The 19,137-nt window shown below is 42.3% G+C and overlaps 1 protein-coding gene across 1 annotated transcript in view; it reads right to left on the minus strand.

The window, feature by feature from the left end:
* The window catches only part of dlgap2a (discs, large (Drosophila) homolog-associated protein 2a), a 223,705-nt gene that overhangs the window by 201,380 nt on the left and 3,188 nt on the right, over positions 1–19,137 (minus strand). The window contains exons 2-3 of the mRNA XM_035413153.1: positions 5,854–5,908; positions 3,850–3,897 (exon numbers count right to left, since the gene is read on the minus strand). Of these exons, the coding sequence (XP_035269044.1) occupies positions 3,850–3,897; positions 5,854–5,908 (103 nt within the window). The remainder of the gene's footprint in view (positions 1–3,849; positions 3,898–5,853; positions 5,909–19,137) is intronic.

Genomic DNA, 19,137 nt, shown 5'->3' on the forward strand with positions numbered 1-19,137 from the left:
TGCACTGCGCCAGGTTTTCCTTTAGGATGGCGTTCCAGGAAAAAGTGCCAGAGTGAATTATGGCTAAAGTGGTCTGTGTTGCCGCCCCCCCCCCCCACCCCCCCCCACCCCTCGTCCCGAGGCGCTCGGGTGGCTGAGATGACTTTGTGATGAGGAACCTCAGAGAAGCAACGCAACGAGACGATAGCTCAGGGAGGGAGGGAGGGGCCGGGAAACAGAGCCGGGGTTTGGGCGCTCGGCGGAGGAGGGGACGCGCTCTCATCCGGCAAAATGTCGCCCTCGTTTCTCCTTTCGTGCCAATCAGCCGCGGTTCCTCTCCCCTGGGAGGAGGGGGAAGTACCAAAAAAAAACAAAAAAAGCATCCATATTTATAAGCTGTTTTTTTGTTAAGGGCTTTCTGTCATAACAGCCCTTCTGTTTACAGAAGAGAGCGGCTTATCTGCACCCGCGAAGATTAGACCGAATATCATAAGTGCTTCCCAAATATGAAACACACCGTATATGCGTTCCCGGCTTCGGCTCCAAAGACTGGCGTAGTTTTCACAGCAATATGATTCCTTCAGCTGATATTCATTTTTAAAATGGCTGCCCATCATTTCTGTGAATGAATGCTTTTCTAATTACCCCATGAAAAATAGAGAACACTCTAAAAAATGAATGATTATGACCTAGATTGAATTAGACATATTACAGAAAAGTCTTATTAAGAACAATTACAGCTGAATGACTCTCTCTGTCTCTCTCTCTCTCCCCCTCTCCTTTTCACTTACTCCCATTCTTCAAGGTTACTATGCTGCTACTGTGCTCTTAAGCACAAATCACAGGCTCCTCATCACGCCATGGAGAGTGCTGAATCAGCCGCTCTTCTGTACAGAGAGAAAATTGGCTTTGCTTTAGATTATTGCAGGGAAAAGCAAACATTTCTAGACAAGCTGGTACAAGACTCCACTTATGAGAAAAGGCAGCTGCACGGCCTCTCTCTCTCTCTGGAGCGCCTGGTGAATAATGCAAGCCACGTGGAGCTGCTGTCCCAGGGACGGACCCTGGCGAGTCTGGAGGGATGTGCCCCCCCGCGCCCCCCATCGCCGGACCCGTCGGTTTCCCTTGCGCCTCCAGCATTCTGGAGCCACGGGAGCTTTCGGCGAACTCGCGACAGAAGCGGCCGTTCTGGAACCTTCTTGCCACCGGGCCCCGACCTTGACAGCCCCGACTCCCCGGCGCCCACCATTGAGCGACCGCTCGGCGAGGACGCAAGCGAGGGAGTGCCAGTGCAGCCCGTCGGGGTGGCGGTCGCACCCGACGGTTTGGTTCTCGTCACCGGCCGCGACGGGCGAGGGGCGCGGGCTCTGGATCTCCACGGCAACCGGAGGACGGCCCCCAGGTGGGCCTCGGAGGCTGGGGAGGAGGCTTGCGCAGGCGTGGCCGTCTCCGGCCTGGGTTACCTGGTCGTCGTGGCGATGCCTCGGAGCGGGTGCGTCTCGGTCCACGGCCGCGACGGACGGCGGCTCTTCTCGTTGCGGCTGGGCTGGCGCCGCCCGTTCGGGGTGGCCGTGACCAGGACGAGCCGGGTGGCGGTGTCCGACTGCTGCGAGAGGGGGACCCTGTCCGTCCTGACCGTGGACTGGACCAGCGGCGGCGTCCTGCACCACCGGCGCGTCGAGGGACTCAGGCGGCCCAGCTTCCTGGCCTGCGGCGACGACGACGCCATTGCCGTTTCCGCCAGCGGCTCCGTGCACCTGTACGACGCCACGGGGGTCCTCGTCTGGAGGAGCGGCCCCGACCAGGGGGTCTTTCGTCCCGCGGGGGTCGCCATCGACGGCGAACGCAATGTCGTCGTGGCGGACCGCGTCTCGGGAAACGTCATCCTTCTCAGCCAAGACGGAAGGTTGCTGAGGTGCGTCGTTCAAGGGCTGAAGGGACCTCAGGGCCTGGCACTGAGTCCAGACGGGGTCTTAGTGATTGGTGACCATGGGAACAACCGTGTGATTGCACACCCTTATCTTCCTGCACACACCCTACCTCGGCCAACAGCATTTATTGACTGACTGCTTTTTCGCCTTAGCTTGCATGTTCACAACAGTTCAAATATTACTTCTGCGCTCAATAAACAGGGAAACAAATTGATTGTAGCAAAGTAAAGATCACCACGTAGGCGATGCTTAGCTTGGGCACTTGGTCTACATGCCGCCGATAGTGTCCTTGTGTTTCCTCTTTTTCCCAAAGGCAAAGAGTATCATATGTAGTGTAAAGTCAAAGTTGGACTGAACATGTCCCTCATTCACATGTACATAGTTAGGACTGACAGCCCAGCAACATAGAAAGAGCAACATTTTGTCACCAGTAATTTAAGGCACTCTCTAACTTGATGTATAGTTAGCAAATGTCAGTACATAGGGACAGCATATCTTTTCCAAGATAATACTAACCAGCTATTTGTTAGGCAATGTTAAGTATATAGCTTTGTTTATTAGTGCTAGCTAGCTGTCAAAAATTCAGCCATTTGCAGGGCCAACTAAACAGTTAAGTACAGGTAGGAATTTACAAGAAAAAGAAACTTATATATGTCTCTGGTGTAAATATGTGATTGGGGTCAAAAGTTTGACATCACTAGTTCATGATTAACAGACTCCCCCTCATGACCCCCTGCCTTGACTTTGGTAGCAAATCACAGAGTGAGTTGTCATTTAGGTAGCTTACTGGCACTTCTCTATCTCTACCTTCTCAAAGGTAAAACTTTGTTGGTTGTACAGTACAAAGATTGGTCTCCAGTACGTCTAGTCAGATGTTGGAAATTATTTTTTACTTTCCCACTAAACTGTATTAACAACAACACTCCATTGAAAATGTTTTGTGAAACTAAGATAGATTAGATTCTAACATCACACTTTATTCTATGGGGCAGTGGGTATCCATAAACAAAATTAACCTGTTCATCCTCATACTGCTTTATTGTAGCCATGTATCCATTGGTGATTACCCATTGTCTCTGGCAGATCAAACAAAGTGTTTACTGATTACTTTTTTCTTTTTTTTTGTTTTATGGTGTTTTTATGGTCAGCATGATTAGCAACAGTGTAATTCTTATCTCAAAATTCTCAAATTTTCAAATGTGTGACATTAGATTTATGCATAGATTTTTGCACACATTCTTTTTTGGATAATGCTAGCTTGAAGGATGGACTTCAGCAGGAACCTGTGCTCAGCTGCTCAGCAATGACAAATGTTCATTTTAAATCTAACCTTGCTGCAGATCGAAAAAAGAGAACAGTCACTGACAGTTTTGCTCAGTCAGTTCGTTCTCCGAAGGTAAGCCTGTGTCAACTTCACAGTCTGCTAGCTATGTGAACCTAAGAAAATAATGCTTTTACACTATGCATTGAGCTATCAAACATAGCATGTTTGCAGTATTTTGTTTATTTAATAATTATTTTAATTGGCTAGAAAAAAAAGAGTTAAAATGTTCATGATGCTATTGCAGTCTGTCAAGTTCCAGTAAACTCCCATGACTACACACAGAAAAGCTTGCCTGCATGTCTATCTGTACATTCAGACCGGCATTTCACCCTAGATCACTTTGTTGAAATAGATTTGATCTCTCAGGAGAACTGCTGCAAAAAGGTATGGTTTGAGTGGATATTTTTAACATCCATGCAAATGACCAGCTGAAGCAGAGCTGTATGATATAACGCGGTTATTGTGCTTTTCACTCACAACAAACATCAGCAATGAGGTGAAACATATGAAATGCTGTCCACCCCGTTATCGAAGGGATGGGGGGGGGACTTACTGCACCTGGAGACAAAGCAAGTGTCCAGCGAGAGCAAGCTCATGAAAGAAAGCGGCAGATACCTGAATATATCTCCCTGCTCTTCAATTTCACCAGCAACCTCTTCACACCTGAAACGACGCGAAGAAGCGATCAAATGCAGGGAAGAGCGTCGTGTCGTGGGCCGTCAGTCGCCACGCCAACCACGCCCCAGAGTCCCTAAATGTTTATTTTTTCAAAACCCCTCTGCCATTTTTTTATTTCTCTGCCAATTGAAAATGGCCAAACGTAACTGAAAGCCCATCCTGCCACTGTGCGTCTTTCTTTTGTTAATCCTTTATTTAATCAGGGAAGGTCCATTGAAAACATCTCTCTTTTGCAAAGACGCCCTGGGTGAAATGCCAGAGAACAGTTGCAAGTGGAGAGAGAGAGAGAGCGAGAGAGCAGTTTTTTCAGGTTAAGGGCCTTGCTCAAGGGCAGAGTTCTTTCTTTTGTGTAGGAACCCAACTTCACCTCTCCAGATACAAGTCAGCATCCCCATATGCCCACCAGGGGCTCAAGTTGAACACCTATCACGAGGCTACCCTGTCGCCCGACCAATTTGGGAGGGCACACCTGGCTTATGTGATGCATGTGTCTGGCTGGGCTTCTTTTCAGCTCCTCCTGGCCCACCGGCTGAGCTGAGCTTTCAGAGGACTGCGCAACTTTTGCAGCTGTAGCAGGCACCTTATCAAGAGGAGTCACTATCAACTACAGAGAAGTCGTTATTGACTCTAGGGAAAGTCGGTATCGACTCAAGATAAGTCGCTATTACCTTTAGAGAAGTCTCTATCGACTCTAGAGAAGTTTCTGTTGACACCAGAGAAGTCGCCATCGACTCTAGAAACGTCTCTGTTGACTCCAGAGAAGTCGCTTTTGCTCATCACTTCTCCTGCCCCCACCGCCCAAACAGAAATGCCTTTTTGTGCGCACTTCGGTAGCTGTGCCTTGAATGACAGGCTCAGTGCAGTTTCACACCTTATAAATTCCTTTTATATCTGGAACACCTCCTCCTTCCTGTAAGCTCTCCATACGTACAATAATAGCATGCCACTTGAGAACGCACAGTAAGTACAACACTTGGGAGGTTCACATTTCAATGAATGCTGTAAAATCACACAGTTCACATACCAGGCCACTCAATGCGTCAATCACAGGAAGTATACCTACATAAGACAACCCACGCAAATATTTCAGCTCTAAATTTTGATCAACTATTGATCAAGATTTGGATATATACAGATCATATATGCCACGCAAAGACCTTGTAAATCCTGTCATATTTTTTGTTTGCTTCTGTACACACTTTGAAAGGTCTTGCCAAGCTCTACATACTGCAGTTGTAGCACAACTGAACATTTGTATATCGTTAAACAATAATGCTGTGCTGGTGAATTGATGAAGTAGGGTTTTTCCTGTTCATGCACATTCAGTTCCTGAAGATACAAAGTTTCTGTAACAGTATTTATGAGTGAATTTATGGATCTGTGGATTGCTATTGGTGTAGAAAGGAAGCTGAAACAAAGTCACTCGCAATTGGAACCCATTTGCACTGATTTGGTTTCCACCATAGAAACAGTTAGAGCTAAAGCGGAACAGAACATGTCTACATTGTGTCACATTACATGGGCATCTGTCGCAATTCCTTTTGCCAGAAGCAGGCACATTTGCTTTTTGCGTGTGGGCATATTTATCATTTGGCAGCACTTCATTAAGCAATTCTAACTGGATTAACTTCATTACAACATTGCAGCACTGATAACTTTTAATACAACATTAACAATTGTTATTAAATGTGCTTTGTCAGGTTTGTCAGATTGAGAAATCACACACAAGGCTAAAACAAACATTGTTGGAATGGGAATGTATATCATAGCAACAGTACTTATTATAACTCCTTCATGACAGCATATTTAGCAACCACGTTTGATTAACCATCAAGAATGTACAATGTTTCAAGCATTTATTACAACTGAATTAAATATGTATAATTATGATATAATTTAAATTACTATGCTTTCTATAATGCTTTAAGACAGAGCAATTACCTGTGTTCCTGTCAGGTAAGATACAGCAATGCTTCTGCAGAATGCTTGGCAACACCTGTGGATGACACAATCACAATCAAGTCTTAAGCACAGGTGGCAGACCAGAAAATTAGATTTTCTGTCCCTGTCATTGTTGTTCTGACTTGCTAGCTTCTTATGAATATTCATAAGGGGGGTAAAGGGGTGTGGTTTACGACAGGATGACCACAGTTAGCGTAGCGACACAGGGCGCTTCAGAAACTCCGGTTGCCAACCAGAATTAATTACCTAAAATCATGTTAATTAAAACAGGGCTGAAGTATCCACTTGTTGGAAACAAACCAGAAGTCATGCAAGTAATTGGAGCTTCTTTGTTCCATCTTGGTTCCAGTAAGAAAATATACCACAGTATGCATTAGCCCTGTTTAACTAACTCTGTCCTAAGAAGTACAGAAGGTATAAGGTATAAGGAGATGACCGTCTGGCTCGTTCAGAGAGCAACTGCAGCTATAGCAAGGCAACATCAGCCAGCAAAGAGGCTTTTTTGCATTCCGCTCACATTTCCAACTCCTCTACAGCTTTGAGTAACGCAGCATCCACATCTCTCTCATTCATCATCCATTCCTTTTATTTGAGGAGTAAAGAAAATGCATGCGGGTGGGCGGGAAAGACTATGAAAACGGGTAACTTCTTCATCTAATAAGGCAACATAGAACATAGTCCCTTAATTGAAAAGAGTAAACAGGGGGCACAGAGATCGGAACTGCTCTGTTATGATGTAATGCATACGCATAGGTTTTGAGGGAGGCAGGGAGACATGTCGCCCACAATATTTTCAGATGAATTAATTACTAGTCTAGCGAGTATGCTTGTGAGACTTGACGCTTGACTATGCGAGACTAGCTGGTCCAGCAGTGTGTTTCCCAAAAGGTAAAATGGCCCTATGATGTGATGAAAAGAACAGAATATATGTAATGTACGTCAGTACCTACGCTGAGAGTCAGGCTAAAGCAATTAGCTCCAACTGACCTGGTCTCCCTCAAACAGCACAGCACTGAGGGAACCACTCTCGGTGCACTTACAGAGGAGGCAACCCATGCACAACGAAAAAAGTGAGAATTGCTTATTTTTTTCCCCTGATCTGTCCAAGCGTGTGGGTTGACAACTGAATACTGAAAATGCATTTATCCAACCGGGGTAAACACTGAGAGAGTGACTGACACATCATGATGGTGCAGCCAAGCGCGTCAGTCTGTGTATGAGAAAATCAGGTCACGCTTTATTTTTAAGGATTTGTTTCTACTACAGACAAGGACTTGACAGTTTTGCATGACTTTTTTATTTTTAAGTAAAACAGACAAATGAAAATGGATAGATATTGAATTGCTCATTTACATATAATTTAGTATTTTTGATTTTTTAGATCAGGGGTGCACAGCCGTGGTCCTAGAGATGCAGGTTTTTGTTCTGATCCTGGGGCCTCAAACTCCAGTCCCAGAGGGCCACGATGTCTGCAGGCATTCACGGTTTCCTGTCAATCAGCAGCCAGTTAAGGTCTTGAGAGCAAGGTGTGCGACTTCAGCCAATCAATGACTTAACCACTGGTGCTGAAACACATCGAAAACCAGCAGACACTGGGTGACCGATTACCCTGCCTTAGTTTTATAAATAGCTGTATACATCAGCCCTAGCTCAATCAGATGACAACAATTTTCACCAAGGATAGATCTGCAGTCTTTCACTGTAGCTGATGATTTTTTAAAATGTTAGATTAAGGCTGTTAAATATATTTTGCATGTTCTCCCCGTGTCCGCGTGGGTTTCCTCTGGGTACTCCGGTTTCCTCCCACAGTCCAAAGACATGCATGTAGGTTAATTGGAGAGTCTAAATTCCCCCAGGTATGAAAGTTGTGAGTGAATGGTGTGTCTACCCTTTGATGGACTGGCAAACTGTCCAGGGTGTGTTCCTGCCATTCGCCCAATGCGTGCTGGAATAGGCTCCCGTACCCCGCCCCCCCGCATCCCTGTCCAGGAATAAGCAGGTATACTGTAGATAATGGATGAATAAATTAAGGCTGATTGCTCAAGCCGGTTCATCATGTTTTGGTACTGTTCTAATGCATGGATGAGCCGCATGGTCTGGTATCAAATCTGGACCGTGTCATGCTAACTGTGGTCAGCAGCCCCCACAGGGCAACGCATAAATGACCTTAGGGTCAGCCAGGGGTCAGAGTGTTTCAGTCAACTGTGATTACATCGTCTCATGGCTCACTAGAAACTGCACTGGTGAATCGTGCAAGTCCACCTATTCACCTGCACATGAAGTGTCTTCCTCCACATCGTGTCTTTGCAAGCCTGACTTGCAAACTGTGGTGTGATAAGAAGCAGTGGAGATAGCATCTGCTTCAGAGGAGAGAATTAGCATATCTGCGCCCTTGATAGATGTTGCAGCAGTGAGGAGTGATATTCACATTATGATTGGGCATTCCAAATAGTGGAGAAAATGAGGGAAATGCATTAACAGGACATTTTTTAAACAATTGAGCCAATTCAATAAATAAGAACAAAAATTGAATCCTGAAATGGACTTGTCCCTGGTTTAGATAATTGAATTTAAAATGTAATTCTGAGCCGTTGTTCTCAGTTGAGGTCAGGTTCTTACATTGACATTCATAGTTAAAATATTAAAAGAAGACCAATAAATAAAGACCATTGCATTTTACTCCAAGAAGGGATGACCTCCTAGCTATAATTTCCTCATCTAAGCCATAATGGTTTTGCAGCCATTCAAATCATTTATCAACCAGAGACGATTCTGTAATAATAGCACCACATTGTCATTTCAATTGCTTTCACTGGTCTAATTCTGTCATAAATAATCTGTGGATTCTTCAAATATTCAAAGCATTTCATTTCATGGGGGTTAATTTTTTTTTAAAATAAATCATAAAAAACACATAAGAAAATTATATAAATAAATCTTGTTTTCTCAAGACATAATAATATTAATTTGAATAATAAATAACTTATGGTAAACAAAAAGGAGTTAAAGCTACAGCATTACATCAACGGTGAATTCCTATGTCAGACATTTACATACTGTGTACTAGACTCTACAGCGATAACAGCTTTATATTCCAAATGCAAATAAAGCAATCGGCAGTAAAACTATGCAGTGCAGAAGAACAGGTTTAAGTTACAGCGGCTGATGATGTCCTTTCTTCATTGACAGATCCCATCTACTCACTCAGACTATCATAATATGCCATTTGTGGGCCTTCGAAATATATTACCTTCTGCCCGTATGCACATTGCTATACCTATATATAAAAACTCGCTCTGTATAACTGATAACTTTGGAAAAGCCTGAAGCAGTTTGTTATCTTTGATTGATAGAGTTTAGGCGGTAATCTTTTAAGCCCAGGTCTGTGCTCTTCATTCCATAGCAAGTGACGTGCTGTTTAAACTCCAGAAACTCTTCAAAACTCAGGAGAGAGAAAAGCAGACGGGGGGAATTAATTTCAGTCGGAACGCCCCCCCAGCTTCTCCCTAATGTGCCGATCTTTTGAGTTTAAGAGATCGGAGATACCCCCCGTCTGTGCGCTACTCCGCCTGCCCTGCGACCGAAGTTCTTATCCTAGCTCACTCTTCGGCTCAGAGGACCGGCTCGCCTGCTTTTTTTCTGGAGCGTCCGGGCCGTTATCCTTCTCACAGAGTGCATCTTTAACCAGACGAGACACCGCTTTCACTTAAGGGAGAGAATAAACACAGAAGAAGGCAGTGACTGATGAGACGAGGCCAGCGGGGGCGTATTCGCACTGAAGTAAACAGGCGCGTCGCTGATTCTGCATTCGCTTTAGTCTCTCCTGTTTACGCAGTACAGCTGGCAGTAATAGGCTGTTATTCGTGGGTTTTCAATGGTCTGGGTAAGGTGCGCGTATATGCGCAGTGCGTGCGGTTGCCGTTGACACCAGACTGTCCCAGTCCTGACTGAGGTAGGGAACGGTGCGGGGCAGGTACATCATTGGGGACAGCGTTGAGGTACCAGGGAGGTACCCTCTCTGATGGGGTGTAATGAAATGACAACCATCAGGGGATGTTATCAATATAAATGTATGAGTGGATCATTTGGGCAACCCTGACGGAACATTTCTGAAACAAAAAAATACATTCCTATTAAGACTATTTTGATCACTTTCTAAGTATAAAATTATATCACCATCAAATGGGAAATGACCTGGGCCCCATTTCCAAATTCCAGAACTGTCGTTAGAACCCTCATAACTGAAATAAAATCTGATACTTCTTTATTTTTCAGCCCCTGCAGTATCTCCGCGTTAACGCAGAATTCTCCCTCAAAGTTGCGCGACGAAAGAAGAATGACAGCCTCGTATTGATAAATCGTTTTTTTCAGGCAGGGTTGTACAGGACACCCGGGGATTCTCAAAAGCACCCACAGCTTGGAAATGACAAATATCTACCCTCTCAGTGACATGGAGAAAACCGTCTCCAACACCGCAGTTATACAAGTTTGAAACCCTGATAACATTGTCTGGTGTCTTCGGATGTCTTTGACACCATCCATCCATCCATTATCTACACCCGCTTATTCCTGGTCAGGGTCACAGGAGGTTTTGGAGCCTATCCCATCTTGCATTGGGCGTGAGGCAGCAATACATCCTTTTGCAGGGCAGTCTTTGACACCAGCTTCTCACAAGAAACCACAATGACAAAAGATCCAAAATGAACGTTTTGTAAAATGTACTACCATTTAGCAGCAGTGTTACCTGTCTGCCCAGATGGCACTCGATCGTGAGCTGTCACGGTGTTCCTATTTCCAATTGGTTCTGTGCTATTCAATATTTGCCTGGCCTTTGTTCCTGTTTCTCTGTTCTCCTTGGATACACCCTGATTGTGTTTATATGTGAGAATATTTAATTTTTCTGTCTAGTCACATGAGGCCAGGTTCTTTTTTAAGTTTCAAAGATTTTCTAATTGATATTCATAAATTTGGGGTTTGTTTCAAAACAATATATAAACTTCATTTTGAATAAAATTTGAACTGTAAAGGTCATCTTTAACACAAAACAGTCACTTATTTAATGGTCAGCCGTATTGTCAACCTGGTCTCATGCCACTCTCATCAATAGGCTAGTTTGTGCATAGTGACACAAATGGAAGAGACCGGGTTAGAAAGACCTTGTTCTTTCTAAGCAGGCACGAACAACTCCTACCCCCACTTTTTTTGTTCATAACTTCCATTTTATGAAGGTGCAAAATGACAAATTGACTCCCCCTACCTGCTTTTAATAAATCAATTTGTCTCATTCTTGCTGAACACCACTCTCACACTTATTTAGAAATAAGAGTACACAACACAGCAGGGCCTTTAAGTGAGTAAAGAACGATAGCTGGCGCTAGATTGTGTGTACGCAAACGAATGATAAACGGTTTAGCCTGCGTGGATCAGACGTGGTGTAATGAGATAAGCGATAGCTTCCGTCTGTAAGAGTGCATTACACAAAGATGTTGTCGGGCTTCATCAATTCGTTCTCAAAGAATCACTTACTCGCATTTTTAAAAACCTAGCCTCAAGTCATATTCTGTCATTTCACATAAAAACATTGCATGTCGCAGATTTTTTTAAATCTTGTTTTGGCAGCAAACAGAAGAAGGATATATGCTGATCTGAACAAAACAAACTTGCAATGAATATGAAAACAAAAGAACAGCGGTGTTCTCAAAGTTATTAGCTCAAGTGCTGGCTTTGAATAACTGCAGTAAAAAAATACTATTTATGAATATACTAACGTTTAGGCCTACTGAGTAAATGAAACATAGGTAGTCTAGTGGGCATGAAGCTTACTAACAAAAACAGCCTTTTAACAGGTAAGGCAGATTTGTTGCTTTTCAAACCTGGGCTTTGATACAGTTTATTATATTAATTGTATTAATAACTGTTCATTTGTTTACTTGGCAGATATGTTATGGAGGAAATGACATAGCTCAGGAGGTAAGACCGATTGTCTGGCAGTCGGAGGGTTGCCGGTTCAAACCCTGCCCCGGGAGTGTCGAAGTGTCCTTGAGCAAGACACCTAACCCCTAACTGCTCTGGCGAATAAGAGGCATCAATTGTAAAGCGCTTTGGATAAAAGCGCTATATAAATGCAGTCCATTTACCATCAATCAACAGACAATGTGAAAACAGACTAAATCTAAGCAGGTAACAGTATATGTACATAGTGTTAATACTTTACCAAACATTAATCCTGAACAGCACAGCACATCATCACGCAAGCATAGAGCCTAATATGAATCTATAGTGTACATTATTGGAACCAGATTCGACCTGTTGTGTTTTCCAGGGTTACAAAATGTGTTAAGATCCTAACCAAGCTAGGATATTCAAAAACTACCTGGACCCATTTCACAATTTTCACAGAGCTTCACTGTAAAGCTATAATGGTGAATGAATAGTATTGTTTTTTCTTTATCGCACTTTTGGTCTTTACGCCAACAGAAAATATGAGACATTTATGAGGTTATTTCTTGCTTGTAATGGAGAGGAATTTACATCCTATTTCTCCATCGTAGTTCATGACACCATATGTTCTTAAAGGCAAATTTATTTGCTTGGCAAACATTCAATTCCAGGACAATTTACTCGCCTAAACACAAAAACATACTGGAGCCAGATGAAGTCAGATAAAGTAGCTTTCACATGGGCACAACAGCAATGGTCCATCTAGGATTAAAATTGGCAACCTTCTGTTTACAAGTTCAGCTGCATAACCTCAACTGAAAATTGCTTCTCATAAATTCCAATGAATCAATCACCGCTTGTTCCAGTTCAATACTTTTAGTGTCATGCAGGTCCATTTATTGTTATCTATATACTTGTGATATCTCATAATGTAACTCAACAGCTGATAAAGACGGTAGTCTCGTGTGACAACATAACACTGTGCTTGTAAATGGAAAAAGGATTTTGCATGAAATTAAGGATACTGGACCTCTGTTTTCTGGCAAAGGCGGTTTATCTGAGCAGAAGGGATTTCAGCCATGGTGGATGTAAGGTCAGGAAAACTGCCATTTCCACATGGTGAAGAATGACCTCATATTTCTGCCTTGTAATATTTTTTCCCAATTATTAGATGCTCCACAGTATAGCCCCAAGAGCGATGCTGAGGGAAGCTAATCTGCTCTGATAAATACTTCAGCCTTGACAATACATTGCTTGCTTTTCAACATCACCATCAGCGGCACAGGGATTAACAATTTACGCTGAGCCTCGAAAATTAAAATGGAGACCTTACATGATAAATGCAGTTGCATCACCCTCCCGAAATCAATCCCACTGCGTGTGGCCTTTTGTGTGAGCACGGTAAGCCAGGCCACAAAAAAATTAACTCGCTCCCTTTGTGGGAGACTCATATTCTCCTTCATTAACATCAGCCAAATGTGTATATTACTGCTTGTCTCAGTAAAAGCACTGTGGGAGAGCCCAAGGTTAATGCTCAAATCCTAAATACATGCACAGAATGTTTTTTTTCCATAAAACCTCATAAGAACACAATGGCACTAGACTGAGAGCAATTTCCACATCTACTAAAAGAGCACATCCATTAATATTCAATGATGAAAATACTAAGATAGGAGATATACTTTCATTGAACCCCGTGGGGTAATTTGTCCTCTGCATTTTGACCCATCCTAGTTACTTAGGAGCAGTGGGCAGCCACAGTGCAGCGCCTGTGAGCCTCCTTCTTGCGAGGCAACAGTGCTAACCACTATGCCACCATGTCCGCCCCATTGTACTGACTGACATACAACGGTGAAATGAATGATTTACTTATAAAGGTGAAAATAATGACTGACGTACAATAGGGAAAATGTTGACAATCACTGGCATGCACAGATGAATAACAAAATGTAAGCTTTGCATTTACTGAACTGCTTTTACTGCAACTATCAGAAAAGCAGGGTATACTTGTGATTCTGTGGTGATTGGCCCCTTTATCAAGATATGTACTAAGATAAGACCAGCACATGAAGAGCTGACATTTAATTCTAGAAATTAAGTATAGGAATATAATATGCAGTAGTTTTCAGACATAAAGATGAGGACGGTCCTCCTCCAGTGACTCAGATGTTCAGGCAAGGTCGATCACTGCCAGATCCGTGATAGGACATAGCGTTACCATCTCAGACTTTACAGTACCAAAGGGAAACGTGTACGCATCACTGTGGATAATCAAAAGGCAAACATGCATATTGCTAATTGCTAGGGTTGTTCCTCCAAAATTAAAACGCACTGCTGCTACCCCCAAAACTGTCAGTAGAGGAGAATGAATACCCAGGTGCACACTGGCAGAAGTCGGAAAACACAAGGCAGGTTAACAGGCTAGTGAACAGGCTAGAACACCACAAAGTTGCTGAGATGGTTCAGACAAGGTAGGCAGTGCTAAAATGAGAAGAGGCACTCAGGCTGTGGTCAAAAAAAAGAAGAAAGAAAGAACTGGTCGCAGAAGTGAGAAAACATGGAAGAGGAGAGGGAAAAAATGAAAGCACTGACAAGGTAAGATGGGGAAAAGCACTGTCAACACAGCTGTCAGTTGGTCAGATATGAGGACGGTCCCATAAGCACATCTAAGATTGTGTGACCTTGTCAGGCTGCAAGACCACGCTATCATAAGGGCTATAAGGATGGCAGTATGACTAAGTGATAAGGTAACTGGCTGAGACGCTTGAGGCTATTGGACAGGGGAAAAAACAAAGCATCCCTACCTTCAGAAACAAAATTAATCTGGTTCCTTGGGGAAGAAAACAAAGCCAGAGGTAGCAAGAAAGCGCCACTAAAGCTCCTCATTCCAGGTATGCAGCGCAGAATGGAAGACCTTGGAAAGCAGCTCTAGGGACCTAGCAACCAAAGAAGGTTGGTGCATGACCTAACGTCACAGTATGGTCAAGGGAATCCAAGACATGCATGTGGAAGTGGGATGCCTCGGCTTTGTCTGTACGCCACAACACGCCTACTCAAAGACCTGAGAGAGGCAGGAGTGAAGCTTATGAGGATGGCAGAAGAGCTGTTGGGGCAAAAAGGAAAAGGACGCCTTCTGGCTATGGCTTAGGAGGATGGTCAGGAGTAAGCGGGGAGATGTTCCAGCTATCGCTCTGGTATTTGGAGATGTGCCCTGACTGATCACTGCTCACCGCATTTCTCAAACAGTAGAATAAAAGTAAGTAATGAAAGTAAGTCAAATAAAAGTAGCAGGTATGAACATTACCAACTTATAATATGTTTGAATAAAGAAAACAGAATGAGAGACCGGTTTAGCTCATATCTCCACTGGAAAGCTCGGCATGGATAGGTTGTTACCATGGAAATGGTATGCATTTGCTGCATCAGGGTTCTGCTTTGCCCTTGCACTAACACAAGAAAACAGTATTATTACAGCATGATGCCAGTTAACAAAAAAACATTATCACACCATCACTGGTGGGAATCAGTGGTAGTAAGAACATTCATTAAGATTGAAAACCATTTTTGTAGCGATTACACAATCTTTAATAAACATATAATGAACAGCTACTGTAATATGAGTTAAATGATATTACAGTGAGAAATTACAGCATAGTGCAAATTAAAACAGCAAGGAACTATTTAAATTTTAAGTTTCAAGTACAAAACAATGACTCCTGGTTTGGAAAGAAGAGGCATATGCAAATGATGTTCATAAAACAAATTTTGTCCAGCGAGAGCAGTGAATATTTCACCAGCAGTCCTGTTGTGCATTCTCTCTGAAATTAAATGTTTGAGTGATGTGATGTTGTGTGCCCTCAATTCCTTTCCAAAAAACTAGAGTGAATGCAAAAGGAACTCACTATAGATTACGATGATGGCGTAGTCTACTTCAAGGGGAACTGTCAATCCAGTTCCCAAAATAAGCTCTTTTTGCCCCACTCCACTGGCACCTGACCGGTGTACATATTTGTATCACCAATAAGAACTGCAATACCTTTAAGTAGTTTCAACAATCTGCTTAGTTTGGGGTTTTTGAGGCTTGAGTCAGAGATTACTTTTGATGTCCCTATTGCAAAAATTGCACAGTCAATCAACCTCAAGTTTAATAATTTAGCAAGCTTGGGGAATACATAATTTTCAATATATTATTTTTGCTCGCGCAGTTGGCCACAATGTGCTGTTAGTGCAGTTTATTCTCAGGGCTAAACCTCATATTAGTTATATCCTTCCTACAGCATTGATTTACATTTTCTACAGATGAATAATTCTTGGTTTAAATTACATTTCTCCTATTATTTTCAATATATTTCAAAACAAAAATTAATAGCTTCACAGCAGCCACTGACCTCACCTTGTCCGTGGGTGAATGGGCATGCTAAGTCTCAACTTAACATGGCCATTTTTCAACGGAAAACACACTCATTACATTACAAGCATGTAGCAGACACTCTTGACTTGCATAACTTTTTGCATAGACATTGCATCCATTTATACAGCTAGATTTATACGAAGCAATACAGCTTTAGTACCTTGTTAAAGGGTACAACGGCAGTGTCCTACTGAGAAAACGACCCTATGACCTTTAGGTTACAAGCCCAGTTCCTTACCCATTATGCTACACTGCCGCCACACTCATCATGTATAGGTTCAGAAGTCTCTGAAGTGTAATCCAGGAAACAAGGAGTGTAAGGAAACAAAGGAATGTGTCAGACTTTAGTTTGGTCAGTATTAAATAGTATTATTAAATAGTATTATGTTCTTATAACTGGTTGATCAATTAGATAAGCGGAAATTAAAATGTAATCGAATGGTTCAGCTGGTAAAACTTTAAAGCCAAGCCAATTTCCTTGAGTGGTCCAGGCTGATGGGAGGGGCAAGGGGATAGGGGAAGGTCTGAGACATGGCCCTAGTCTCACATCGCCTTGTCTTCAAGTGATTTCATTCCTTAACTGTCAGGGGCTCACACAAGCTCACATTAAAAATAGATTCACAAAAATGAAACACTTGAGTTAGTAAGTTTATCACACCGCCTAGGTATCTTACTGGCCACAACTGAATGACTCCCCTGGATTTTATACAGGACACAACACAGTAAACCTAAGAACAACACAGAGTAATATGCAGCATAGTGGATTAACGCCAATCTAATCTAATTTGTTTTCAACTTCATCATTTTACACTGAAAATAGAACCAGGTAGTCAAACTTAAGATAATATTGTTCTTTTGAAGAGAACATTACAAAAAAAATAACTGTAGGAGGAACATAGCAGTCTACCAAGCCAACATAAAAAGCTGAATCCTTAAGCAAATTACAGAGCAAGCTAGACACCCAAAAAGCAGAACTAATTATCATTCTTTAATACACAAGATTCAACAAAGCACACTAGACTAAAGGCAGATTCTTGAATCCAGTGTGAATATGGGGAGAAATCAAACCCTATTGACCAGAGGTCCAGACAAACAGAACTTGATTTAAAATGCATGAGCAGATTTCAGAGCACATTTCAAACAGGACTGGATTCAAAATGTAGGATTAACATGTACTGTTTGTATTTTCACTACAAAAAATTTCCTCACAACAATGCATGTCAGTTTTCTGCAGTAAGGTTTGCTTCTCCAGAAAGGTCAGCCTAGTCCTCGAGTCTCAAATCAGCTCTGATTGGGTCAGCGATTAAAGGCAGCTTGTCAACAGAACACCAAACTTCCAGAGTTGTGTTCTGTTATGCATATTTGCATTCTGTGCACTTCAATGCATACTTCTGTATACTTCAAAATTATGTGAACTTTTGATTTTGTTACACTTGAAAAACCTGTGAAAAAGCGCCAGAATGCCTACAGGTACACAACTGCAGTGCCCTCCATATTGTTTGGGACAAAGACATATTTTTTTTCTTGATTTGGCTCTATACTCAATAACTTTTCTGATCAAATAATTAATGTGGTTAGGTGCTGTATGTAATATACAACGAAATGTATAAAAAGTCCCTTTAATAAAAGCTGAGAATCTGCATTTAACCACATGCAAATAATTTGATTAGACATCTAAAACTGTAGAGTAGAGCCAAATCAAGAAAAAATGTCTTTGTCCCAAACATTATGGCGGGTACTGTACAATAACACAATGACTGTGCTATCAATAAGTGACTTTCGTAGCGTTTACACCAAGCAAACTTATCTGTGGTTTCATTGGCAGTTACTAAGGTAAATAACAGGATCAAAATTTTGGGTCCTGTCAAGAACGTAAGTACACATCTGTAAATTATATTGTAGTATGCGCTTACTGTTTGCATACTTACAGCTCAGAATGAAATTTTGACAACAATATGGCAACAATACTTTCCATGTGTCCCAACCAGAATACAAGTATGCATCTTGATATACAGCCAATCTGTAGAAACAGGGGAGGCAGTTCCATTCTGTGCCCATTCAGGATTAACTGACAATAACATGAGGAACAAAGGGTAGGTTACATTTGTGGTGTGGTGGGGGACACAGGAATTACAGAGTTGCTTTCATTAATGTATACCCTTGGGCTAACCATGCACAAATTTGCTTTCATAATCTGTATGCCTTAATGTCAAATTCAGAGTAAAAATATTGTTTTAAAGGTTTCAAATGTAAGATTACAAGGTAGTACCGGAGTATCGCATTGTTTACAGGTCAAATATTTGCATCTATGCAGTAACATTACCTCTAATCTGCTTTTATGTAGCCCCGCCCACCCTGTCTGCTCTGGCAGCACTGGAACGAACAATGTGATTGATAGGCAGGCAGGGAAGAGAGCTGTCCTGATTGGTTGTTAAGATTTGGGCGTGGTGAAAATTAGAGTGGCTGATTTCACTGCCTGTGGCAGTCAGAGAGACTGGATTTTTTTTTCTTAGACCTTTTAATTTATTGTTATTTGTCAGGATGTGAGAGAAATTTCACCAAATATTAACAAAAGTGTTCTACAACAAATTTACGTACTGCACCTTCACAAATCCAGTAATCTGCAGGAATTTACTTGTGTCAAAAGGGGTAAAATATATAAAATCATAATTTAACCCAGGGCTGGTGGGAATCTAACTGGAGTGTTCCCCAACATGTTAGCCTACATGTTAGTTGGGTTGAACTACCTTGCCATTTCCAAACTGTCAAGTTATGAGTTCATTGCCATCACAGTCACAGAATGGTGATATGATTATGGTTAAATGTTTCATCCACACACGACCTCATATATTCACAATCCATAGCACCTGAAATATTTATGATTTATGAAAAAATCATTGCTTCTTTTCTAG

Source organism: Anguilla anguilla, chromosome 1, assembly GCF_013347855.1.
Source record: "Anguilla anguilla isolate fAngAng1 chromosome 1, fAngAng1.pri, whole genome shotgun sequence".
NCBI classification, from domain to species: Eukaryota; Metazoa; Chordata; class Actinopteri; order Anguilliformes; family Anguillidae; genus Anguilla; species Anguilla anguilla.